Source organism: Ranitomeya variabilis, chromosome 6, assembly GCF_051348905.1.
Source record: "Ranitomeya variabilis isolate aRanVar5 chromosome 6, aRanVar5.hap1, whole genome shotgun sequence".
Taxonomy (NCBI): Eukaryota; Metazoa; Chordata; class Amphibia; order Anura; family Dendrobatidae; genus Ranitomeya; species Ranitomeya variabilis.
The window spans coordinates 247,075,385-247,103,282 of record NC_135237.1 but is presented as its reverse complement, the minus strand read 5'-3'; the positions used below and the strand labels follow the sequence as shown (position 1 = coordinate 247,103,282).

At 45.3% G+C, this 27,898-nt stretch overlaps 1 protein-coding gene across 2 annotated transcripts in view; it reads right to left on the bottom strand.

The window, feature by feature from the left end:
• The window catches only part of MOCOS (molybdenum cofactor sulfurase), a 423,354-nt gene that overhangs the window by 375,274 nt on the left and 20,182 nt on the right, over positions 1–27,898 (bottom strand). For both annotated transcript variants that reach the window (XM_077269558.1, XM_077269559.1), the window contains exon 2: positions 16,554–16,643. In XM_077269558.1, the coding sequence (XP_077125673.1) occupies positions 16,554–16,643 (90 nt within the window). The remainder of the gene's footprint in view (positions 1–16,553; positions 16,644–27,898) is intronic.

Sequence of the window (27,898 nt, the reverse complement as noted above, 5' to 3'; positions counted from 1 at the left end):
TGGAGCGCCATTTTGGAATGCAGACTTTGATGGAATGGTCTGCAGGCGTCACGTTGTGTTTGCAGGGCCCCTGATGTACCTAAACAATAGAAACCCCCACAAGTGACCCCATATTGGAAACTAGACCCCCAAAGGAACTTATCTAGATGTGTTGGGGGAACTTTAAACCCCCAAGTGTTTCACTAAAGTTTCTAATGCAGAGCTGTGGAAATAAAAAATAATTTTTTTCCACGAAAATTATTTTTAGCCCCCAAATTTTTATTTTCACAAGGGTAACTGGAGAAATTGGACTGCAAAAGTTGTTGTCCAGTTTGTCCTGAGTATGCTGATACCCCATATGTGGGGGAAACCAACGTTTGGGCGCATGGCAAAGCTCGGAAGGGAAGGAGCACTGTTTTGGAATGCAGACTTTGATGGAATGGTCTGCGGGCATCACGTTGCATTTGCAGAGCCCCTAATGTACCTAAACAGTAGAAACCACTCACAAGTGACCCCATATTGGAAACTAGACACCGGACTAAAAAAGTTGTTGTCCAATTAGTCCTGAGTACGCTGATACCCCATATGTGGTGGTAAACCACTGATTGGGCGCACGGCAGAGCTCGTAAGGGAAGGATTATCGTTCTACTTTTTCAACGCAGAATTGGCTAGAATTGAGACCGGAACCCATGTCGCGTTTGGTGAGCCTCTGATGTGCCTAAATAGTGTAAATCCCCCAATTCTAACTCCAACCCTAACCCCAACAAACCCCTAACCCTAATCCCAACCATAACCCTAACCACACCCCTAACCCGAACACACTCCTAACCCTAATCCCAACCCTAACCATAACTCTGACCACACCCCTAACCCCAACACACCCCTAACTCTAATCCCAACCCTAATCCCAACCCTAACTATAACCCTAAACACACCCCTAATGCTGACACACCCCTAACCCTAATCCCAACCCTAATGCCAACCCTATCCCCAACCGTAAACATAATCAAAACCCTAACTCCAACTTTAGCCCCAATCATAACCCTAACTTTAGCCCCAACCCTAACCCTAACTTTAGCCCAAACACTAACCCTAACTTTAGTCCAACCCTAATCATAACTTTAGCCCCAACCCTAACCCTAACTTTAGCCCCAACCCTAACCCTAATGGGAAAATGGAAATAAATACATTTTTTTATTTTATTATTTTTCCCTAACTAAGGGGTTGATAAAGGGTTTTTTTATTTACTATTTATAGCAGGTTTTTATAGCGTGTTTTTATGTTTGGCAGCTGTCACATGCTAAAAGATGCTTTTTATTGGAAAACATATTTTTGCATCACATTTTGAGAGCTATAATTTATCCATATTTTGGCTCACAGAGTCATGTCAGGTGTTGTTTTTTGCGAGACGAGTTGACGTTTGTCTTAGTACCATTTTCAGGCACATGACATTTTTTGATTGCTTTTTATTCTGATTTTTGGGAGGCAGAATGAACAAAAACCAGCAATTCCTGAATTTCTTTTAGAGGGGTGTTTATGCCGTTCCGCATGTGGTAAATTTGATAAAGCAGTTTTATTCTTCGGGTCAGTATGATTACAGTGATACCTCATTTATATCATTTCTTTATGTTTTGGTGCTTTTGCACAATAAAAACTATTTTATATAAAATATAATTGTTTTTGCATCGCTTTATTCTGAGAGCTATAACTTTTTTATTTTTCTGCTGATGATGCTGTATGGCAGCTTTTTTTTGCGGGACAAGATGACGTTTTCAGCGGTACCATGTTTATTTATATCCGTCTTTATGATCGCGTTTTATTGCAGTTTTCGTTCAGCAATATGATGATAAAGCATTTTTTTGCCTAATTTTTCATTTATTTTTTTTACAGTGTTCGCTGAAGGGGTTAACTAATGGGATAGTTTTATAGAGTGGGTGATACTAAATATGTGTACTTTTATTGTTTTTTTAATTTGCATACTGTAAATAAATGGATTTATTGGAAAATATTTTTTTTTTTCTTTATTTGGGGATTTTTTTTTTTTTTTTTTACTTTATAACATTGTCCCAGGTTGGGACATTACTATATAAAGTCAGATCACACTTTGCATAGCACTGTGTCAGATCAGCAATCTGACAGGCTTGCCGGCGCCTGCTCTCAGCAGGTGTCGGCAAGCCACCTCAGTGAAGGACCCGGAAGGAGCCCCACAGCCATTTTGGATCCGGGGTCTCCATCGATACCACCAGAACAACGCAATTGCATTGCGTTGTTCCAGTGGGAGAACACAGGGAGCCCCATCCCTGCACGATTGTTATCTGTACCGCTGTCACTACTGACAGCAGCATCAAAGGGGTTAAATGCCCATGACCGGCGATGCCCACAATCACATACAGCTGACACCCTTACGCGATCGTACCGTCGTACTAGTACTGCGGTTTGCGGGAACGCAGTTCCTGCAGAGCAGTACAAGTACGTTGCATATCAGGAAGGGGTTAAGATTGATTATTCATCCAGCAATTTTAATTCCTTCCTCTTTTTCGGCAAGTCCAACCTCCCTGAAAATACTTTTGCATATCAATTGAAGATAAATGGTGACAGGATGCAGCCTTGTTTGTCTCCTTGCTCTATTTGGAACCAGATTGGCGCTCCTTGGTCAATGTAAATGAGGCTGATTAGATGGTTCGGTACATCCATATCCATCATTGTATTCCAAACTTTCTGATGATCCACACTGTCAAAGGCTTTGCAGTAGTTAATGAATCTTTTTATATTGGATTAAAGGGTTTTCGAATTGCAAAAAATCATGTATCAAACCCCATACAATCTTTATTATTAAAATGGAGGGCAAACCATGCCACCAAGAAGTGACCAAACCACAACAAAAACAAAACAAAAACGTGTTCCACCCAGTTAAGAACTATGGGGTAAAGCTAGCAGTCCCTACACCGGTTCCTAGATGATAGCTGCCTGCCGGCGGAGGTTGGCACCTTAGGGGGGAGCGTATTGGCGCCCCCGCTCCTCGATGACTGACCCTAGTGGCCCTGATGGACCCTACATCCTCCGGTGAATCCCACTACCTGTAGGCTAAAGGACCACTAATTCTAAACAGACAACAACTTTTCTAAGGAACGCTAGCACCCATAGATATTAAAAACAATATGAACACATGAGGACCAGACCGGTGATTAAATTGGAGAGTCTGAGCAGAAATAGATACCTCTCTTAGGTGGCTATTTGGCAGATATGTGTTATGGTTTCCAATGGCAAGGAAACATCAGAAGCATAGACTAAACGGACAAGCTCTCGGGTGATGGAAACTAGAGCTGACAGCGATGCTAAACCTACACACCACACTAGAAGTAGCCAGGGGGCATTCCTGCGTTGTCTCTAGATGCCGCGCGCCAGCCGGAGAACTAACTACCCCTGGTAGAAGAAAACACAGTCCTGGCTTGCCTCCAGAGAATGTCCCCACAGGAGATAGCAGCCCCCCACATATAATAACGGTGAGAGCAGATGAAAAGACACACGTAGTATGAAAGCAGATTTAGCACAGAGAGGCCCGCTAACTAAATAGCAGAAAGATACAACAGAGGACTTCGCGGTCAGCTGCAAAACCCTTCAAAACACCATCCTGAAATTACCTCAACTCATGTGACAACTCATGCCACTGGAGTGGTAATTTCAGCCCAACAAGAGCTTCCAGCTGCAGAGATTCACATAAGTGCAAACTGGACAAAACATACAAAAATAGACTTAAGGACTAAAGTGTCCAACTTAGCTGAGCAGAAAACTGGGAGCAGGAACATGCAACAGAATCACTCTGGATACATTGATGGCCAGCATTAGAATGACTGAGGAGCAAGGTTAAATAGGATACTCCCACATCCTGATAGGAACAGGTGAACTGAGAAGGCAAAGCTTGCAGGACACCAGTACCACAAGAGACCACCGGGGGAGCCCACGAACCGAATCATAACAGTACCCCCCCCTTAAGGAGGGGGCACCGAACCCTCACAAGAACCACCAGGGCGATCTGGATGAGCCCTATGAAAGGCATGGACCAAATCAGAAGCATGAACATCAGAAGCTGTAACCCAAGAATTATCCTCTTGACCGTAGCCCTTCCATTTCACCAGATATTGAAGTCTCCGTCTGGAAACACGGGAGTCCAAGATTTTCTCCACCACGTACTCCAATTCACCCTCAACCAGCACAGAAGCAGGAGGCTCAACAGAAGGCACAAGTGGTACCTCATACCTCCGCAATAATGACCGATGGAAGACATTATGGATAGCAAAGGATGCTGGGAGGTCCAAACGAAAAGACACAGGGTTAAGAATTTCCAAAATCTTATAAGGACCGATGAACCGAGGCTTAAACTTAGGAGAAGAGACCCTCATAGGGACAAAACGGGAGGACAACCACACCAAGTCCCCAACACAAAGACGAGGACCAACACGACGATGGCGATTAGCAAAACGTTGAGTCTTCTCCTGGGACAACTCCAAATTGTCCACCACCTGCCCCCAAATACGATGCAACCTATCCACCATGGTATCCACTCCAGGACAATCCGAAGACTCCACCTGACCAGATGAAAAACGAGGATGGAACCCTGAATTGCAAAAGAAAGGGGAGACCAAAGTGGCAGAACTGGCCCGATTATTAAGGGCAAACTCAGCCAACGGCAAAAAGGAGACCCAGTCATCCTGATCAGCAGACACGAAACACCTCAAATAAGTCTCCAAGGTCTGATTAGTACGTTCTGTATGGCCATTTGTCTGGGGATGAAATGCAGACGAAAAAGACAAATCAATGCCCATCCTGGCACAAAACGCCCGCCAAAATCTGGACACAAACTGGGATCCCCTGTCGGAAACGATATTCTCCGGAATACCATGCAGCCGAACCACATTCTGAAAAAACAGGGGCACCAACTCAGATGAGGAAGGCAGCTTGGGCAAGGGCACCAAATGAACCATCTTAGAAAAGAGGTCACACACCACCCAAATGACGGACATCTTCTGAGAAACAGGGAGATCAGAAATAAAATCCATAGAGATGTGTGTCCAAGGCCTCTTAGGAACAGGCAAGGGCAACAACAACCCACTAGCCCGAGAACAACAAGGCTTGGCCTGAGCACAAACATCGCAAGACTGCACAAAAGTACGCACGTCCCGAGACAGGGAAGGCCACCAGAAGGACCTAGCCACCAAATCTCTGGTACCAAAAATTCCCGGATGACCTGCCAACGCAGAAGAATGAACCTCCGAGATGACTCTATTGGTCCACTCATCCGGCACAAACAATCTACCAGGCGGACAACGATCAGGCCGATCCGCCTGAAACTCTTGTAAAGCACGTCGCAGGTCTGGGAAGACAGCAGACAATATCACCCCATCCTTAAGTATACCCATAGGTTTAGAATCACCAGGGGAATCAGGTTCAAAACTCCTAGAAAGGGCATCCGCCTTCACATTCTTAGTACCTGGCAGATACGAAACCACAAAATTAAACCGGGAGAAAAACAACGACCAGCGCGCCTGTCTAGGATTCAGACGTCTGGCCGACTCAAGATAAATCAAATTTTTGTGATCAGTCAAGACCACCACCTGATGTTTAGCACCCTCAAGCCAATGACGCCACTCCTCGAATGCCCACTTCATCGCCAAAAGCTCCCGATTACCGACGTCATAATTTCGCTCGGCGGGCGAAAATTTTCGAGAAAAGAACGCACAAGGTCTCATCACTGAACAATCTGAACTTTTCTGCGACAAAACCGCCCCCGCTCCGATCTCGGAAGCATCAACTTCCACCTGAAAAGGAAGAGAAACATCAGGCTGGCACAACACCGGAGCAGAAGAAAAACGGCGCTTAAGCTCCCGAAAGGCCTCCACAGCAGCAGGAGACCAATCTGCAACATCAGCACCCTTTTTAGTCAAATCAGTCAAAGGCCTGACAACGCTAGAAAAACCAGTTATGAATCGACGATAAAAGTTAGCAAAGCCCAAAAATTTCTGAAGGCCCTTAAGAGAAGTCGGTTGCGTCCAGTCACAAATAGCCCGAACCTTCACAGGATCCATCTCAATAGAAGAGGGGGAAAAAATGTACCCCAAAAAAGAAATCTTCTGAACCCCAAAAACACACTTTGAACCTTTAACAAACAGAGAATTGGTCCGCAAAACCTGAAAAACCCTCCTAACTTGTTGAACATGAGATTCCCAGTCATCCGAAAAAATCAAGATATCGTCCAAATACACAATCATAAATTTATCCAGATATTCACGGAAAATATTGTGCATAAAAGACTGAAAGACCGAAGGGGCATTTGACAGACCAAAAGGCATCACCAAATACTCAAAATGGCCCTCGGGCGTATTAAATGCGGTTTTCCACTCATCCCTCTGCTTAATTCGCACCAAATTATACGCACCGCGAAGATCAATCTTAGAGAACCACTTCGCCCCCTCAATGCGAGCAAATAAATCTGTCAGCAATGGCAAAGGATACTGATACTTGACTGTGATCTTATTCAAGAGTCTATAATCAATACAAGGTCTCAAAGAACCATCGCTTTTAGCTACGAAAAAGAACCCCGCTCCAAGAGGAGACGAAGAAGGACGAATATGTCCCTTTTCCAAGGACTCCCTAATATACTCTCGCATGGCAGCATGTTCAGGTACAGACAGATTGAATAGACGACCCTTAGGAAATTTACTGCCAGGGATCAAATCTATGGCGCAATCGCAATCTCTGTGAGGAGGAAGAGAATTAAGAGTAGATTCCTCAAAAACCTCACGATAATCAGACAAAAACTCAGGAATTTCAGAGGGAATAGATGAAGCAATGGAGACCAAAGATGTGTCCCCATGATTTCCCTGACATCCCCAGCTTAGTACAGACATTGTTTTCCAGTCAAGGACTGGGTTATGAGTTTGCAACCATGGCAATCCCAGCACCAACACATCATGTAGATTATACAGTACAAGGAAGCGAATCACCTCTTGATGGTCTGGAGTCATACGCATAGTCACTTGTGTCCAGTATTGTGGTTTATTACTAGCCAATGGTGTAGAATCAATACCCTTTAAAGGTATAGGAACTTCCAGAGGCTCTAGATCAAACCCACAGCGCCTGGCAAAGGACCAATCCATAAGACTCAAAGCGGCGCCAGAATCCACATACGCATCCGCAACAATAGAAGATAACGAACAAATTAGAGTTACAGACAAAATAAACTTGGACTGCAAAGTGCCAATAGCAGAGGATTTATCAACTTTCTTTGTTCGTTTAGAGCATGCTGATATAACATGAGTAGAATTTCCACAGTAGAAGCACAAATGATTTTTGCGCCTATAAATCTGTCGTTCGCTTCTGGACAGAAAGCTATCACATTGCATACTCTGTGGTGCCTCTTCAGAAGACACCGCCAACTGGTGCACAGGTTTGCGTTCCCGTAAACGCCGATCAATCTGAATTGCCATTGTCATGGACTCATTCAGACCAGTAGGCGCAGGAAATCCCACCATGACGTCTTTTACAGCATCAGAGAGACCTTCTCTGAAAATTGCCGCCAGAGCGCACTCATTCCACTGAGTAAGCACAGACCATTTTCAAAATTTTTGGCAATATATTTCGGCTTCATCTTGCCCCTGAGAGAGGGCTATTAGGGCTTTCTCAGCCTGAATCTCCAAATTTGGTTCCTCATAAAGCAACCCCAAAGCCAGAAAAAACGCATCCACATTGAGCAACGCAGGATCCCCTGGTGCCAATGAAAATGCCCAATTTTGGGGGTCACCCCGCAGTAAAGAAATAACAATTTTTACTTGCTGGGCAGGATCTCCAGCAGAATGAGATCTCAGCGAAAGAAACAATTTACAATTGTATTTAAAATTTAGAAAACAAGATCGATCTCCAGAAAAAAAACTCCGGTATAGGAATTTTAGGTTCAGACCGAGGAGCATGTAACAAAAAATCTTGTATATTCTGAACTTTAGAGGCAAGATTATTCAAATTGGTAGCCAGACTCTGGGGATCCATATTTCAACAGATAAAGTCTAAGCCATTCAGGGGTTAAGAGGAGAGGAAAACAGGAGACTGCAATTAGAGCTGGAGTGCAACTTCAGAGGAAGGAAAAAAAAAAAAAAAAAAAAAAAGGTTTCACACAGTTCCTTTTCTCTCCTGCTTCAGCCTATAGATTAAACATTTTGGGCTGGCCATACTGTTATGGCTTCCAATGGCAAGGAAACATCAGAAGCATAGACTAAACGGACAAGCTCTCGGGTGATGGAAACTAGAGCTGACCGCGATGCTAAACCTACACACCACACTAGAAGTAGCCAGGGGGCATTCCTGCGTTGTCTCTAGATGCCGCGCGCCAGCCGGAGAACTAACTACCCCTGGTAGAAGAAAACACAGTCCTGGCTTGCCTCCAGAGAATGTCCCCACAGGAGATAGCAGCCCCCCACATATAATAACGGTGAGAGCAGATGAAAAGACACACGTAGTATGAAAGCAGATTTAGCACAGAGAGGCCCGCTAACTAAATAGCAGAAAGATACAACAGAGGACTTCGCGGTCAGCTGCAAAACCCTTCAAAACACCATCCTGAAATTACCTCAACTCATGTGACAACTCATGCCACTGGAGTGGTAATTTCAGCCCAACAAGAGCTTCCAGCTGCAGAGATTCACATAAGTGCAAACTGGACAAAACATACAAAAATAGACTTAAGGACTAAAGTGTCCAACTTAGCTGAGCAGAAAACTGGGAGCAGGAACATGCAACAGAATCACTCTGGATACATTGATGGCCAGCATTAGAATGACTGAGGAGCAAGGTTAAATAGGATACTCCCACATCCTGATAGGAACAGGTGAACTGAGAAGGCAAAGCTTGCAGGACACCAGTACCACAAGAGACCACCGGGGGAGCCCACGAACCGAATCACAACAGATATGCCCCTAACACTCCAAGCTGGGGCTATCAGTGGAAGCCAAAAGAAAGATCAATATGCTGAACACCAAGTGTGTGAAAACAGGATACACTAATACTCGTTTGTCCAGTGTGTGTGTCAGCACAATACGGATCAACCTATATCACCGCAATTCTGATATCAGTGCATAGCCCGCACGTGCTTGAGGCCACCAACTGACACTAATGTACACACACCATCTGTTATCAATATATACACTATTGGTGTTCAGCAGCCACCATGACATAGATACTGTTGAAATTGTTGATACTCATCTGTATCACGCCAGACTTCCCACACCGTCTGTCCTTTCAATATTAACACCTCAACGCATTTCGCCTGCCTAGGCTCATCAGGAGGCTCGATGGATTGATAACTTTGTGTCCCACATAGATTGGCTACGTGCCCGCCGATATCTACTCACTTTTATTTCTCCCGCTTGTTACACCGTGTCCAGGCCACTCCCCTTGGCTTCCTGCCTCGTATTCCCATCAACTCTTGCAATTAACTCCCGTGCGCATGCGCGGGCTGGAGCGCAACTGCGCCCGTCTATTCCATACAGGCTCACTACGAGCGTGCGAGCGCTTCCGGTTCATCCGGGAACTACTTCCTGTCTGCGTCATAGTCAGGTGCTCACCGTAAGTGTGTAACTGCAGCCGGTTGCCCAGCAACCCCATGGAAGCGCCTATTTGTTTATATTCTTGCCCCCACTGTTGGGTACCTTCGGAACAGTTCATCAGGGATCTACTTCACAGGACATTGAGGTGCCCGCCGTAGGTATCTGGCTAGATCGGGTTACCTAGTACCATATAGAAACCTTCACACCGGTTAGGGCGGGCCAAGATCCATGCATCTCGACTGGGGTGCGATATCATATATCACTGATCAGGGTAGAAGTGCCATATCCAGAAACCTCGCCCATCAAGCCCCTAATCTGTATCCTTATATGGACTATATCCCTTCAAGGATAAAGATACACCAAATCATTCAAAGAGATAAACTTGCTATGCATGTCACACTTTATATCAGCCACCCCTATCCGCCCACAAGATATCAGGCATACATAAGGCACTCACAGGTAAACCCTGCTTTTTTTCTCGGTAATTTACGTGTAACGGGGAAAACTAAAGAAGGGAAAACGATGTCGAGGATAAAATATATAAATATATATAATTTCTGAAAACTAAGAAATCTATACATCAGTTTACATGGTTCAGTTGTCGGAAGCCCTGTCAAATTACTATTACATACGGGTATACGGAGAACGCGCCTTCCAGAATATCACAAATATTTACAGAAAACATGCATATGAAACCTGTTCATTTAAACCAAGAGGCTCCCGGGACTCCATTCTAAATATCCATTCACATTCACGGCGTAGAATTGATTTATCTATATTACCCCCCCTGGGGTTAGCACTGACCACCTCCATGATAGTGAATCTGACTCCCGTTAAATCATCACCATGGTGGGAGCGCATATGTTTGGCTAGTGGGGTGTCCCGATTATTTCTAATATCTCCCATATGCTCCCCCACTCTTCTCCTGAACTCCCTCTTTGTCTTGCCCACGTAGTCTCTAGGGCATGGGCAGGAGTCAGATTCACTATCATGGAGGTGGTCAGTGCTAACCTCGACATCGTTTTCCCTTCTTTAGTTTTCCCCGTTACACCTCTTTGAATGATTTGGTGTATCTTTATCCTTGAAGGGATATAGTCCATATAAGGATACAGATTAGGGGCTTGATGGGCGAGGTTTCTGGATATGGCACTTCTACCCTGATCAGTGATATATGATATCGCACCCCAGTCGAGATGCATGGATCTTGGCCCGCCCTAACCGGTGTGAAGGTTTCTATATGGTACTAGGTAACCCGATCTAGCCAGATACCTACGGCGGGCACCTCAATGTCCTGTGAAGTAGATCCCTGATGAACTGTTCCGAAGGTACCCAACAGTGGGGGCAAGAATATAAACAAATAGGCGCTTCCATGGGGTTGCTGGGCAACCGGCTGCAGTTACACACTTACGGTGAGCACCTGACTATGACGCAGACAGGAAGTAGTTCCCGGATGAACCGGAAGCGCTCGCACGCTCGTAGTGAGCCTGTATGGAATAGACGGGCGCAGTTGCGCTCCAGCCCGCGCATGCGCACGGGAGTTAATTGCAAGAGTTGATGGGAATACGAGGCAGGAAGCCAAGGGGAGTGGCCTGGACACGGTGTAACAAGCGGGAGAAATAAAAGTGAGTAGATATCGGCGGGCACGTAGCCAATCTATGTGGGACACAAAGTTATCAATCCATCGAGCCTCCTGATGAGCCTAGGCAGGCGAAACGCGTTGAGGCATTAATATTGAAAGGACAGACGGTGTGGGAAGTCTGGCGTGATACAGATGAGTATCAACAATTTCAACAGTATCTATGTCATGGTGGCTGCTGAACACCAATAGTGTATATATTGATAACAGATGGTGTGTGTACATTAGTGTCAGTTGGTGGCCTCAAGCACGTGCGGGCTATGCACTGATATCAGAATTGCGGTGATATAGGTTGATCCGTATTGTGCTGACACACACACTGGACAAACGAGTATTAGTGTATCCTGTTTTCACACACTTGGTGTTCAGCATATTGATCTTTCTTTTGGCTTCCACTGATAGCCCCAGCTTGGAGTGTTAGGGGCATATCTGCCAAATAGCCACCTAAGAGAGGTATCTATTTCTGCTCAGACTCTCCAATTTAATCACCGGTCTGGTCCTCATGTGTTCATATTGTTTTTAATATCTATGGGTGCTAGCGTTCCTTAGAAGAGTTGCAGTAGTTAATGAAGCAAAAATACTTCAAGTAATTTTGGACCCGGCATTACCAAATCGGTGTACTTTTTTGTTTTATTTTCATTTTACCATAAATATGCCTATTTAGTAGTGTAACATTATATCACAATTTTTTCATTCTTTATTTTATTTTTTTTATATATTTTCTATAACTTTTTTTACTTGTTTTGCTTAGTCACTCTTTGAGCTTGTAACTTTATTTCCGTTATCACTGTTCTGATGCATTGCAGTTCATAATCATTGCAACTCGTTAGATCTGTCAGCTGACAGTGCACAATACAAAGAGATGTGTCTAACCCAGACCTCGGCAAGTGTGGCCAGCGGGCCACATCCAGCCCTCTGGCTGTTCCCATCTTGTGGACCAAGATAGCCAAAGGGCTGAGAACAGTGGCTCTGGCCCATGGGCCGCACCATGCCCTCACCAAGTCTGCCGCTGTCGCCCTCTGTCACAGCTATCTGCATCCTTGGGATGCAGGCAGTGATGAATGCATTGTTGGAGGAGGGGCCACTGACCCCTTCTTCCACCAATCTGTGTGTGAGACATCTCATGCGATGTCATTTTATTATTTCAGCTGTGCACTGAGGAGAGTCAGTGCATTAGAGTGAGCAGAGGCTAAATGGGAGCGAGGTGAGTATGTGATTTTTTTTCATGTGTATGCGATGTTTTTCTGGATACTGGGAGGCTATGGGAGTCTCATACTGGACATGGACAGGCTGTGTGGGTCTCATGCTAGACAAGAGAAAGCTATGGGGTCTCATGCTGTACAAGAGGAGGCTATGGGGTTCTCATGCTGGATATGGGGAGGCTGTGTGGGTGTCATGCTGGACATGGGAAGGCTATGGGGCTCTCATGCTGAACATGGGAAGGTTATGGGGCTCTCATGCTGGACATGGGAAGGCTATGGGGCTCTCATGTTGGATATGAGAAGGCTATGACGCTCTCATGGTGGACATGGGGAGGTTTTATGGAGTCTCAAGCTGGACATGGGGAGGCTATGGGGCTCTCATGCAGGACAGGGGAAGGCTATGGGGGTTTCATGCTGGACATGGGGAGGTTTTATGGAGTCTCAAGCTGGACATGGAGAGGCTATGTGGGTTTACTGCTTATTATGGGGAGGCTATGTGGGGTCTCATGCTAGACATAGAGAAGCTATGTGAAGTCTCATACTGGACATGGGGATGCTATGTAGAGTTTCTTGCTGCTTATGGGGAGGCTATGTGGGTCTCATGATCATCATGGGGAGGCTATGTGGGTCTCCTGTTGATCATGGGGAGGCTATGTGGTCTCCTGTTGATCATGGAGAGGCTATGTGGGTCTCCTGCTGATCATGGGGTGTCACGAGTGTGTCAGATTCTACAGACAGTCGCTCTGCATCAGGCTGCAGAAGTTCTCTGCGTTTGTCATTGCAGATGCCTTCTTAATCCTCCTGACTTTTGGACCCAGGTACAACCTCCCTCTGGCGCTAATTGACACACCTGGACCAGGGTGTTTATAGGCTCTCAGTCTGCTTCAGGCAGTCACCAGTGATATTCACATTTTCCCTTGTAAAGACTTGGAGAAATAGCAGTCGGCTAACTTCCTTTCTGGTGCTATTGGAGGACGTTTGGTGTTACCTCTCTGAGTCTGCTCAAGATAAGTTGCTTCCCCCTTGTTTGTCTCCCTTCTTCTATTTAGTTTACAGTGGGGACTGACCAGTGCTTATCCCCCTTCTCTATTCAGGGCCTAGCTCTACGGACATACAGGACTTAGGCTATGTGCGTCTCGTGCTGATTATGGGGATAATATGTGGGTCTCATGCTGATCATGGGGAGGCTATGTAGGTCTCATTCTCATTATAGGGAGGCTATATGGGTCTCATGCTTTTCATGGGGAGGCTATATGGGTCTCATGTTGATCATGGGGAGGCTATATGGTTCTCAAGCTGATCATTAAAAAACTGACATTCTAGCAGACCACCTAGTACCACCGAAGCAAACCAATGCATTTCGACTATACAGTCTTATTCATGGTCTCATGACCATGAATAAGACTGTATAGTCGAAGCGTGTCAGATTGCTTTGGGGGTACTAGTTTGTCTGCCAGCATGTCACATTTTTTTACATGTAGGAAATAAACGTGAAGTTTTATCTTAACAAGTATCTTCACTAGAGAAATTGTTTTTCTGTGTAATATGATGGTCCACCCAACATCCCTCTCTATATTATGATGGTTTGCCTCCCATTCCCTGTATAGTATAATAGTCACTCCAACAGACCATCATATAGTTTAATGATCCACCTCACAGCCCCCTATATAGTAGAATAGTCACCCAAACAGCCAACTATATAGTATGCTGGTCCACCCAACAGTCCCTTATATAGTATAATGATCCCCACCACAGTCCCTGATATACTGTAGTATGTTGGTCCACTCTACAGCCCCCTATCTAGTATGATTGTCCCACACAGCCCAGCAAAAATAAAAATATAAACTAGCAGAGTTCAGTGATGAAATTGCACTTCCAATGTCACCTGAGTGATGCCAGCCTCTGGCAGACTGCAGTTAGAAATTCATAAAAGAGGCCTTGCAGGGGTAAGTGTTATAGCATGGAGCCAGTAGCTCTGTGCTCCGTCTCAACTGTTAACAGTATCAGTGCACTGTGGACCCTCATACTGTTAACAGCATAGCAGACAATGTGACCCACTGTCAGACCGGCCCATCTGGCATCTGCCAGAATTACCAGCCTGGCCCCGGTGAAGCATGGTGGAGCTTGCATTATGCTTCACTGATGTTTTTCAGCAACTGGAACTGGAGCTTTAGCCAAGCTAGAGAAATGTATGAATAGTTCCAAGCATCAGTCAATTTTAAAACAAAACCTTCAGGCCTCTGCTAAAAAGCTGAAGATGAATTTCACCTTTCAGCATGACAACATGCGTACCTCCAAATCAACAAAAGAATAGCTTTACTAGAAGTAGATGAAAGTTTTTAATGGCCCAGCCAACGTCCAGGCCTGAATCCAATTGAAAATCTCTGGGTTTACACAGTGCATGCCCTCCCAATCTGACAGATTTGGAAAACTATATAATGAAAATTGGGCAGAGATAGTGAATTGTATTTGTGCCATGCTACCCAGAAAGACTGAATGCTGTCATAAATTTAAATGGTACTTCGACAAAGTATTATTTTAATGGTGGGCATATTTATGCAATTACATTATTTTAGCTATTTTTGTTTGGCGAAATGGGTGACAATGATGGTAGATAAACTTGTAATGAGTCTTCTTGATATGATTTTCTACATGAAGAAAAAACGGCATAGAATATTCATATCCACTATTTATTAGTAAGTGCCACATAATTGTATTCCTAACAAATTTGGTGAAATTAACATAGCGTTAAAGTACTTTGTCAGCTTTACTTTTGGAAAAATTGCTGTTATTCCTAGGTGAACTATAAGATTTTTTCCATTTCAATGTATTACAGATTTTGCAACATATTAGTATCAAGATATACAGTAGATTAAAATTAAGAGCTGTGTGTAGCTAGATGTTGATTGAAGTCTATGTATTGGATAAATATCAAGAAATGATTAAAAAAAAAGTAGTATATACGGTAAGGCTGGTTTCACACTTGCGATGGGCAGAGCTGCGGAGGGCTGTGTTGTTCCTCCGTTAAGCCCCACACACTGCCGCACCTCTTCCATTCAGCTCCGCCTAGGTCGGCATGCATCCTGCGTACCTATCTTTAACATTCGGTAAGCAGACCATGCAAATGTATGCGGATGCCTCGGCATGCGTTGTTTTGATGCTGCGCCGAACTGCACCGAACGCAATATGTTGCATTTTTTTGCGGTCGGTGCAGCATGAAAACAACGCATGCGGAGGCATCCGCATACATTCGCATGGCCTGCATACCCAATGTTAAAGATAGGTATACAGGATGCATGCCGACATAGGCGGAGCTGAATGGAAGAGGTGCAGCAGTGGGCGGGGCTTAACGGACGAAATACGCAGCAATCTGCAGCTCTGCCCAACGCAAGTGTGAAACCAGCCTTATAAAGAGAAAAATAGAAGACAATAGAAAAAATACCACTTGGTCTATCAAGCCTTTTATTATAATATTTTTGTTTTCATCTTAGGATAGATATATGATATGTTTATGCCAAACATCTTTTAAATTCACTTACTGTTGATTTTCTAGCCACATCTGCTTGAGGTGTGTTGTGATCATCTACTACTAGTTCTGCAGAATATTATTTTCTGACATTTCTTCTGCTCTTACCCACAACTAATTTCAGACTGTGCATTGAAAAGTAATTCAGATTGCATAGCTTGAAAAATAATTAACACAAAAGAAGTTCTTTTATGCTCTGTCTGGAGTGTACATATTAAAAATGATTAATTAAATTTAGTGTTGTATAACTATGTTGGAAATATACATAATAGGATTGCCTAATTTACACAGTAAATGATCATGTTTCAAAGGACACCTCTTCTAATAGCATAGAGGTTACTTGATAGTTTAGCTTGGTATTCAGTATTCACACTATAAATTTCTTTCAATTAAAAGGCAGATGTTCTAAAATTTACCCATATAACTCCCAAGACTTATTTCAAGAAAGCTATTAAAGCTCGGTTGCGAGTTACATTTACATTTATCCGTCCTCATTAACAACAAATATTCAAAAAACTTCAGCAATGGTAACATTCCTCCACATTAAGGGGGACTGATTTAACAATTGGTTGCAGTGCTTTCATGACATTGTAAAAAAAGAGAGTACTTATCCTCACCATAAACATTTTCCAACATATCAGTGGCAAATGATTGAAGAAGACTTTCAGGAAATAAAGTTGTACCAATGTGATCAAGGTAAGTAACATCTGAAAGAAAAGATGAAAACGTAGTTTAATACCTGTATTTAAAAATCAATTATTCTTTACATTTAACAGAAATATATTCTTTTCAGGGCAACTTATATGATCCTTAAGATAGGTCATCCGTATCGGATGAGTAGGGGTCTGACACCTCCTCCAATTTGCTGTTCTGTTACCAATCAATGCTTTCATCCTGCTGCTGCTGGAACAAATAACACCCGATAGATTAGGATGCTGGCAACCAGCAATCTTATACTGAAGACCTATCCTGAGAATAGTTCATAACCAGGGCCACCATCAGGGCATTACTGCCTTGACTGGCATATAGGGCCTTATGAGCAGAAGGGGCCTGCAGTGGGCTCCATCTCTTCTGCTCACCGGGCCCCTGACAAGACACAGGTTCAGTTAGATTCTATTGCTGTGCAGGCCTGCACGGAAATAGTTAAAAGCCGCCAGCCAATTAGAAGCTGGCAGCTGATGTCAGCGCATATGTCACCAGTGTATGACATCATTGACATTCGCCGGCGAGTCCGTGCTTGAACTGCCTGGAGGGAACATCGCAGCTGGACTGCGGCAAGGCAAGAAGAAAGTTTTTTTTATTTTTAATAAAAGCGGCAAGCCAAAATATATTTTGATGGCAGGATCGAGACACATGGACCGTGAGTTTCCATCCTGCCCCATTATCATGCACAATGTGACATGGAGTAGCATGTAGACACATGGTGCAGGATGGAGACATGTTGCAGGATGGAAACACATGGTGCAGGATGGAGACATGGTGCAGGATGGAAACATGGTGCAGGATGGAGACATAGGGCAGGATGGAAATACATGGGGGAGGATGGAGACATGGTGCACGATGGAAACACATAGTGCAGGATGGATACATAGTGCAGGATGGAGACATGGGGTAGGATGGAAATACATGGTGCAAGATGGAGACATGGGACAGGATGGAGACACAGGGCAGGATGGAGACACAGGGCAGGATGGAGACATGGGGCAGGATGAAAACACATGGTGCAGGATAGAAGCACGGTGCAGATTGGAAACATTGTGCAGGATGGAGACATGGGGCTGGATGGAGACATGGGGCAGGATGAGACAGATGGGGCATGAAAATGAGCAGGATGGAGACAGATGGGGCAGGATCATGTGGCAGGATGGTTACAGATGGGACAGGATGGACACAGATGGGGCAGGGACATGGGGCAGGATGGAGACAGATGGGGCAGGATGGAGATACATGGTGCAGGATCATGGGGCAGGATAGAGACATGGTCTAGGATGGAGACACGGTGCAGGATGGAGACATGGGGCAAGATGGCGAGAGATGGGGAAGGAACATGGGTCAGGATGGAGACAGATGGGGCAGGATCATGGGGCAGGATGGAGACATGTGACAGAATGAAGACAGATGGTGCAGGATCATGGGGCAGGATGGAGACAGATGGTGCAGGATCTTGGGGCAGGATGGAGGCAGATGGAGCAGGATCATGGGGCAGGATGGAGACAGATGGTACAGGATCATGGGGCAGGATGGAGACAGATGGGGCAGGATGGAGACAGATGGGGCAGGATCATGGGGCAGGATGAAGCCACATGGTGCAGGATCATCGGACAGATGGGGCAGGATCATGGCACAGATGGGGCAGGATTATGAGACAGATGGGGTATGATCATGGGACAGATGTGACAGGATGGGACATCACATGGGGCAGAATGGATACTCATGTGGGCAGGATGGGAGAACATATGGCTGGAGCCAGGAAGGAGATACACGGGGATATGATGGGGGATATTATTACTATAGGGGCTAATTAAGTGATGTATTTATTTTATTTTTTGAGGATACTGTTTTAAATGGGGGGTACTGTTACTGTGCCGACCAAGACTATGTCATCTTTTTTCTTCATCTGGTGTAGTACTAAATTTGGGAAAAAATTAAGTAATGTGCTCTGCAAGCGGTGCTCTTGATAACTGTTATTTCCTGCAGAGATGAGCCCTGGATGGAAGAAGTGATGGCGGTCTGTGCTGGATGAAGATGAAAAGGGAAAATGAAGGACTTCACCTAGAGACGTCACTGGTGAGTCAGTGTGGTACCTGTACACTGACACTATACACTGTACACTATATACAGAGGTCATGTGTACAATGTCACTAGTGATCACTGTGTTAACTGTACACTGACGATATACACAAAGCTCCTGTGTACAATGTCACCAGCGATCACTGTATTACCTGTACACTGACACTGTATACAGAACTCCTGTGTATAATGTCATTGATCACTATATAACATGTACAATATAAATAGAGCTTCTGTGTATGTCACCGGTGACCACTGTATTACCTGTACACGGACACTGAATACTAAGTACAGATCTCATGCGTATGCTGGCACTTATGGTCATATTAGTATTGTGTTTTTTATTAATGATCAGTATTGTAGTATTTGGTCACTATGTGGTGGTAATACGTTGTCCGGCCATGGTGTGGCTGTGTTTGTTCCTTATAAGTGGTATTATAGGTCACTATGTGATGGTAATATATGGTCTGGTCATGGTGCAGAGGAATTTGTCCCTTGTATGTGTTATTATTGGTCATTTTAAAAATTGAAAAAAAAATTCCTAAATTGTATTGCATATTTTAACACATGTTTAATAAGTTAGAGTAGAGTAGGGCCGGCCAAAAGAGTCTACCTTGTTGTTGTGGCAGATTAAAATATCTTTTTGGCCAAAACAAAAGCTGCTGGCTATGTTTGTGATCTGGTGATGGGAACTGTTAAAGTATGACTGGTGAGAAGAGGCATTTTTCCAAGAGAGAGCGGTGGGACTGTGGACAGTTGGAGGAGTGGAGGTGGGGCTGGGGTGGAGCCTGGGTGGTGTCTCAAGGGGGCCCTGAATATTTTGCCAGTATGGGACCCGAAATTCCTAGTGGCAGCCCTTTTCATAACAAACCACTTGTTAATATTAATAACCTGTTTGCTTACTGCACCAGAAAACATTAGGTCCTGCATGGTTGTAAATTTCTAAAAGAACCATTTAAAAAAATATTTCATAGAGTATTTTTCTAAAATTATTTATTTTAATGCTCAAGATAACCTAGGTCGATAATAATGATCTTAATCAGGGGCGTAAGTACCGCGGTCGCCATTGCGGGGCCGGACTGGCCATCGGGCACTTCTGGCAAATGCCAGAAGGGCCGGTGCCAGTAGTGGGCCGCCCGCTGCACTGTTCCCCCCCGCCCGCCCGCCCCCCGCCAGTTCCGCCGCCGCCACCGCATTTAACTATACCGGCGTCTATGACACCGGTATAGTTCAATGCAATGATGTCGGAGAGAGCGTCACCTGACGCTCCCTCTCCCATCATTCCCCGCTCTGCCTCTGATAGTACACTGCGGCTGCGCGATGACGTCATATCATCACGCACCTGCTGTGTCCTGGGCAGACTGCAGCCGACGGGAGCAGCGCGGGCAAAAGGAAAGGTGAGTTGTTTTTTTTTCTTTTTAACTGTGGGGCCATTATCGGGGGGGGGGGATGAGATGTGGGCTGTGCTGTATATATCCCTGTGCGGGCTGTGCTGTATATATCCCTGTGCGGGCTGTGCTCTATATACCCCTGTGCGGGCTGTGCTGTATATATCCCTGTGAGGGCTGTGCTGTATATATCCCTGTGCGGGCTGTGCTGTATATATCCCTGTGCAGGCTGTGCTGTATATATCCCTGTGCGGGCTGTGCTGTATATATCCCTGTGCGGGCTGTGCTCTATATATCCCTGTGCAGGCTGAGCTGTATATATCCCTGTGCGGGCTGTGCTCTATATATCCCTGTGAGGGCTGTGCTCTATATATCCCTGTGCGGGCTGTGCTGTATATATCCCTGTGCGGGCTGTGCTCTATATACCACTGTGCGGGCTGTGCTGGATATACCACTGTGCGGGCTGTGCTGTATATATCCCTGTGCGGGCTGTGCTCTATATATCCCTGTGCGGGCTGTGCTCTATATATCCCTGTGCGGGCTGTGCTCTATATATCCCTGTGCGGGCTGTGCTCTATATATCCCTGTGCGGGCTGTGCTTTATATATCCCTGTGCGGGCTGTGCTCTATATATCCCTGTGCGGGCTGTGCTCTATATACCCCTGTGCGGGCTGTGCTCTATATACCACTGTGCGGGCTGTGTTGGATATACCACTGTGCGGGCTGTGCTCTATATACCACTGTGCGGGCTGTGCTCTATATACCCCTGTGCGGGCTGTGCTCTATATACCACTGTGCGGGCTGTGTTGGATATACCACTGTGCGGGCTGTGCTCTATATACCACTGTGCGGGCTGTGCTCTATATACCACTGTGCGGGCTGTGCTGGATATACCACTGTGCGGGCTGTGCTGGATATACCACTGTGCGGGCTGTGCTGGATATACCACTGTGCGGGCTGTCCTGGATATACCACTGTGCGGGCTGTCCTGGATATACCACTGTGCGGGCTGTGCTCTATATACCACTGTGCGGGCTGTGCTCTATAAACCACTGTGCGGGCTGTGCTGGATATACCACTGTGCGGGCTGTGCTGGATATACCACTGTGTGGGCTGTGCTGGATATACCACTGTGCGGGCTGTGCTGGCACCCAACACCATGTTGCAGTGCAGGAGATTCCTGCAACAGTCCGAGGCGTATCTAGGGGAATGTGGGGGGAAGTCCCATTTGGAAGTTCTTACCGGGGCCCATAGCTTTGTAGTTACACCACTGATCTTAATACTACACTTAGACTTTGAGCTTGTCCAGATGGCAATGTATCTGGTAACTGAAGGGCATAATGTGGCTCTAAGTGATCAAAATGTGCTTAAAAGGAACCTGTCACCCCCCCCAGTCGTTTCAAACTAAAAGAGCCACCTTGTGCAGCAGTAATGCTGCATTCTGACAAGGTGGCTCTTTTAGTTCTGGGTGCTGTAACTAGAGAAATAATCTGTTTTTTAATTTGTCAGAAATACCTGGTCTTCAGTCAAGGAGGCAGGCGTTTCCCCCCTGCTTTAGACACCACACAGCTGTCACTCACATCTTCTTGGCGCCGGGCGCTGCCTCCTCCTCACCGCTGTTTTCAAAATAGCCGGCGCCTGTGCTCTTTTTCCCTGCCTGGTGCAGGCGCAGTGAGCGCTGCCTGTCTTTCCTCATATGCAGTCCAGCTGACTGCGCCTGTGCGGCCGCCCTGCCTGTGAATCCCAGCCCTGCAGTGACTTATGATTTATTCACATTGTGGGGCGGGGATTCACAGGCAGGGCGGCTGCGCAGGCGCAGTCAGCTGGGCTGCATATGAGGAAAGACGGGCAACACTCACGGGCATGCAAAAATGGATGGAGGAAGAATATCAATTTGCATCTGTGTCGGTTGTGAATCTAAAGGTCGATGTCACATGGTTTGGAGGAGGAAGAGGAGTAAGAGGAAAAGGAGCATGTGGAAGTGGAGGAGGACACTAACTTGGTGCTGGCAGGTGAGGAGCCAGACAATCAGAGTAAAAATGATGATCACCATGGCGCTGGCAATGTAAACCAACCGTCACAGTGGTAGTATGACAATGAAACAAAAGAGCCTTTAATTGTGCTGTTGGGGATGGCAAGCTGTATGCTAAGATGTTTGTGAGAGGACATGTGTATTGTTTTCATGAAGAAAAGTGATGACTATTGGATAGCCATGCTGTTAGACCCTTGATATAAGCAAAATGTGGGATTTTTTTTCCAGCTTCTGAAAGAGAGTTCAAATGGGCTTACTATCAGTTTAAGCTCTGTTGCTTGTTCTGCTAACTTCTGACACCTTAGTGGCTAGCCAACAGACCCCTCTGTGATTCATGCAGACACAATGCTCCCCGCCTGTTGCAGGGATAGGCCAACAAGTGGCTGAGGCAGCAGCAGAAGCATGTACAGTATATTTGATATGATGGAGGAAGATTTGTCAGCCATTCAGACAACCTGACGAACAGTCTGAGCAGCCAGCTGCAATCCTAACCTAGACTGTCCTTTCTCAGCCAAATATATCCTGAGCCACGATCACATGGATTTCTGGGTCAACAAATTAGACCAGTTGCAAGAACTGTCCCAGTTTACTATGGGAGTCAGTACCCGGGGTCACGTTAGAGAAGTTATTGAGGGTGGTCAGTACAATTTTCATACCAAAATGGACCTGCAACAAATGTGTAAAACCTAACATTTGTCAAAAAGAAAAAGACATCTCCTTACCTACCCTGTTTTCCGTTCTGCTTCAGTCACTGCACAGCCATGCCAGCCACATACCTACTGTTTTATTATAGTACTACACATTACTACTGATGCCGGGATATGTACTCTCATGTGTTTGTAACTTCAAGAAACGGCCCTTAATACAGGGCTACTTTTTGAAAACCCTTGATGACAAGCCATAACTTCTTCATGTTCAAACAGAGCAACTGTTTCATCTGCAGAAAAAAAGGGAATCATTTTGGAAGGCTTGATATAAAGCCTTTGTAATGTCCTAATCATTTCACAATTAGCAAACCAGCTGCAAACACTAGTTGAGAGGCCATTACTTCTTCACTTTCGAACCAGTACAGTACACCTGTTTTGTCTCTCAAGTGAAATTTTTGAACAGCTTAAGAAAATGCTATTGTTTCTTCATGGAGTGCTCCTTAAGGTACCGTTACACTAAACGACTTACCAACGATCACGACCAGCGATACGACCTGGCCGTGATCGTTGGTAAGTCGTTGTGTGGTCGCTGGGGAGCTGTCACACAGACAGCTCTCTCCAGAGACCAACGATCAGGGGAGCGACTTCGGCATCGTTGAAACTGTCTTCAACAATGCCGAAGTCCCCCTGCAGCACCCGGGTAACCAGGGTAAACATCGGGTTACTAAGTGCAGGGCCGCGCTTAGTAACCCGATATTTACCCTGGTTACCATTGTAAAAGTAAAAAAAAAAAAAAAAACACTACATACTCACATTCCGATGTCTGTCACGTCCCCCGTCGTCAGCTTCCCGCACTGACTGCCAGTGCCGGCCGTAAAGCAGAGCACAGCGGTGTCAAGCCATTGATTTGTTTATAGGTGCTCTGTGGCTAAAAGTGACTTTCTATATCACCTCTAGGTCAGAGGTAGAGCTGATGTTATCTGCTCTACCCTTATCTGACCTATATTTGGCCTATATTGTGTCCAATAGAGCCCATTTTACTCCAAAATACTTTCACTTACAGGCTGTCAGACATCTAGCAGCCATTGTTATGTGTAATAGAAGTTGTTTAACCCCTTCAAGGCGCTAGCTTTTTTCGGTTTTGCGTTTTCGTTTTTTGCTCCGCTCCTTCCCAGAGCTATAACTTTTTATTTTTCCATCAATATGCCCATGTGAGGGCTTATATTTTGTGGAATTTTGTGGAACAAGTTGTACTTTTGAACGACATCATTGGTTTTTGCAAGTCATGTACTAGAAAATGGGAAAAAAATTCCAAGTGCTTTTAAATTGCAAAAAAAGTGCAATCCCGCACTTGTTTTTTGTTTGGCTTTTTTGCTAGGTTCACTACATGCTAAAAGGGACCTGCCATTATGATTCTCCAGGTCATTACGAGTTCATAGACACATTTTTCATGATCTGGGGTTGGGTGAGGGCTTATTTTTTGCGTGCCGAGCTGATGTTTTTAATCATACCATTTTCGTGCAGATACATTCTTTTGATCGCCTGTTATTGCATTTTAATGCAATGTCTCGGTGACCAAAAAAACATAATTCTGGCCTTTCCAATTTTTTTCTCACTATGCCGTTTAACGATCAGGTTAATCCTTTTTTTTATTGATAGATCAGGCGATTCTGAACGAGGCGATACCAAATATGTGTATATTTGATTTTTTTAAATTGTTTTATTTTGAATAGGGCGAAAGGGGAGTGATTTAAACGTTTATATTTTTCTTATTTTTTTTTACTTTTGCCATGCTTCAATAGCTCCCATCGGAGACTAGAAGCTGGCACAACTCGATCGGCTCTGCTGCATAGGAGCGATGAATAGATCGCTCCTATGTAGCTGAATTACTGTATTGATATGAGTACCTACCACAGGGTGGCGCTCAAAGCAATCCGGCATCAACAACCATAGATGTCTTCAATAGACATCTGGTTGTCATGCCAATGCATCGCTGACCCCCGATCACGTAACGGGGGTCAGCAATGCACTCATTTCTGGCCCGATGGCCGGAAGCGCTGATTAATGGCCGCTCAGTGTTTGACAGCGGCATTTAACTAGTTAATAGCGGTGGGTGTATTGCGATTCCACCAGCTGCTATTGCGGGCACATGTCAGCTGTACAAAACAGCTGACATGTCCCGGCTTTGATGCAGCTCACTGCCGGAGCCCGCATCAAAGCCGGGGATCTGACCTCAGACATACTATCAAGTCCGAGGTCAGAAAGGGGTTAATTTTATTACCTAGTTGAAATGGCAACATTTTACGTAGACATAATTTTGGATGCAAAGGAATCTAAAGGCCAGTAACAATAAAAATTAAGGAAGTTTACAATTTCCAAGAAACTTTGAAAATTTGTGCATGACCAAAACAAATTGGGTAGATCACCTTCTGAATTTCCACACTTCCAACAATTAGGGACTGCAGGAGGAAGTTTATGCAAGAGGGATATGCAGGAGGGAGGAAGTATGATACTGTGGGCGCAATGGGCCCACCAGAATTGATGTGCAAGCCCGGATTAGAGGTGTGATGAACGAGTTTGGAGAATAAATACAATACACAAACAAGTAGTGTGCAGCATAAGATTCCACTTTAATTAAAAGCGAGAGGGGTTTATGTACACTCCTGGTAGAAAGGGCTTTATGCCAACAAACAAGAAACTGTTTTGTGGGATTCAGAGATAGTTGTGTCTAAGGGTACTGTCTCACAGTGGCACTTTTGTCGCTACGACGGTACGATCCGTGACGTTCCAGTGATATCCATACGATATCGCTGTGTCTGACACGCAGCAGCGATCAGGGACCCTGCTGAGAATCGTACGTCGTAGCAGATCGTTTGGAACTTTCTTTCGTCGCTGGATCTCCCGCTGTCATCGTTGGATCGGTGTGTGTGACACCGATCCAACGATGCGTTCACTTGTAACCAGGGTAAACATCGGGTTACTAAGCGCAGGGCCGCGCTTAGTAACCCGATGTTTACCCTGGTTACCATCGTAAAAGTAAAAAAAAAAAAACACTACATACTCACATTCCGGTGTCCGTCAGGTCCCTTGCCATCTGCTTCCCGCTCTGACTGACTGCCGGCCGTAAAGTAAGAGCAGAGCACAGCGGTGACGTCACCGCTCTGCTGTTACGGCCGGCGCTCAGTCAGTGCAGGGAAACGGACGCCGGGGGACGCGAATGTGAGTATGTACTGTTTGTTATTTTACATTTTACACTGGTAACCAGGGTAAACATTGGGTTACTAAGCGCGGCCCTGCGCTTAGCAACCCGATGTTTACCCTGGTTACCCGGGGCCTTCGGCATCGTTGGTCGCTGGAGAGCTGTCTGTGTGACAGCTCTCCAGCGACCACACAACGATTTTCCAACGATCACGGCCAGGTCGTATCGCTGGTCGTGACCGTTGGAAAGTTGCAGAGTGTGACAGTACCCTAAGTGTCTGGCTTGATCCAGAATCTCTGGGACTTTGAATGTGTAAGGGGGAGGTTTCTGTGCAAAAGTTCTGAGTGCTGAATTTACAGCATAAAATGGGGACTGAGAAACAAAATGGAACCTGATTTCTCACAATACCAAAACATGAGTAATTTGTACTGGTTGTCCCTGTAAACAAACATAACATGTAGATACATTACTCCATATCTGTTGCCAAACTCCAGGTGGAAGAGATTCTCCCAGAAGCTTTCCCATTTACTCATGTAGGAATACTTTGGGTGATCATCTGGACAGGGAATAAGTAACTATGGGTTGAACTAGATGGACTTAAAGTCTTCCTTCACCCTTAATAACTATGTAACTAACTAACTATGTAACTATGATATACAGCCAATATGAGACCCTTTGTTGAAACACCTTCTCTTCTACACAATTTTTTGAAAAGAGTGGGGAGAGAGTGGTGGTTGAAAAAAGAGAATGCATAAAGTGTCTGATTTGCAGGTATTGGCAGTTAGAGTTTGCAGGTAGATTGCAATTAGTGTATAAAGTGTTAAAAGGTAATAAAATCCTACAATGAGTGTCCATTATACTTGCAAAGCAAAAATCTTGTTTATTAAACCATGGTTTGGTCTGGCTGTTATTCAGATTAGGTAACTCATTCAGATTTATGTAAACTCAGGGTTAAATCGGAAAGACATCAGAGAAGAATGTTCAGAAGTAAATGAATTTTTTTTAGAGCATGTGTAAGGCGGCCAGGGCGGTAGTCATGGCAACGACTGTAGTGTTCCCATACCCTGGTGCCCCACAGATGAAACAATATGTCCCTTCTGCCATGTGTGTAATGTGCGTAACATGACACTCACATTAGTTGCCAGAGTGCCCTCGTGTTCTGTCACTCTGGCTCCTGATCCATGGGTCAAACCACTCCAGACTCATTGTTCATTCCAAACAGTTCAACTTTAGTTATTAACAGGGTTTTCAGTACAGATGCGGCGCAGTGTATATAGAGTGACATTTCTAAGGCTTTCCCGGCAGCCTCTGTTCTTCCTGACAATTCCTGCCTCGCTTCTGACAATCTCTGCCTCACTTCTGGCAATCCCTGCTCTTTCTGAATAATCCCTGTCCTGTTCAAGCAATCACTGCTCTTCCTGGACAATCCCTGTCCTGTTCCAGCAATCACTGCTCTTCCTGGACAATGCCTGTCCTGTTCCACCAAGCACTGCTCTGTCCTGAACAATCCCTGTCCTGTTCCAGCAAACACTGCTCTGTCCTGGACAATCCTTGTCCTGTTCCAGCAATCACTGCTCTTTCCTGGACAATCCCTGTCCTGTTCCAGCAATCACTGCTCTTCCTGGACAATCCCTGCCCTGTTCCAGCAATCACTGCTCTTCCTGGACAATCCCTGTCCTGTTCCAGCAATCACTGCTCTTTCCTGGACGATCCATGTCCTGTTCCAGCAATCACTGCCTTTCCTGGACAATCCCTGTCCTGTTCCAGCAATCACTGCTCTTTCCTGGATGATGCCTGTCCTGTTCCAGCAATCACTGCTCTTTCCAGACAATCTCTGTCCCATCCATGCCTTTAGGCCTACCAGCTTCCTGACATTCCCCTGGTACAGCCTTGAATTAAAGGGTAA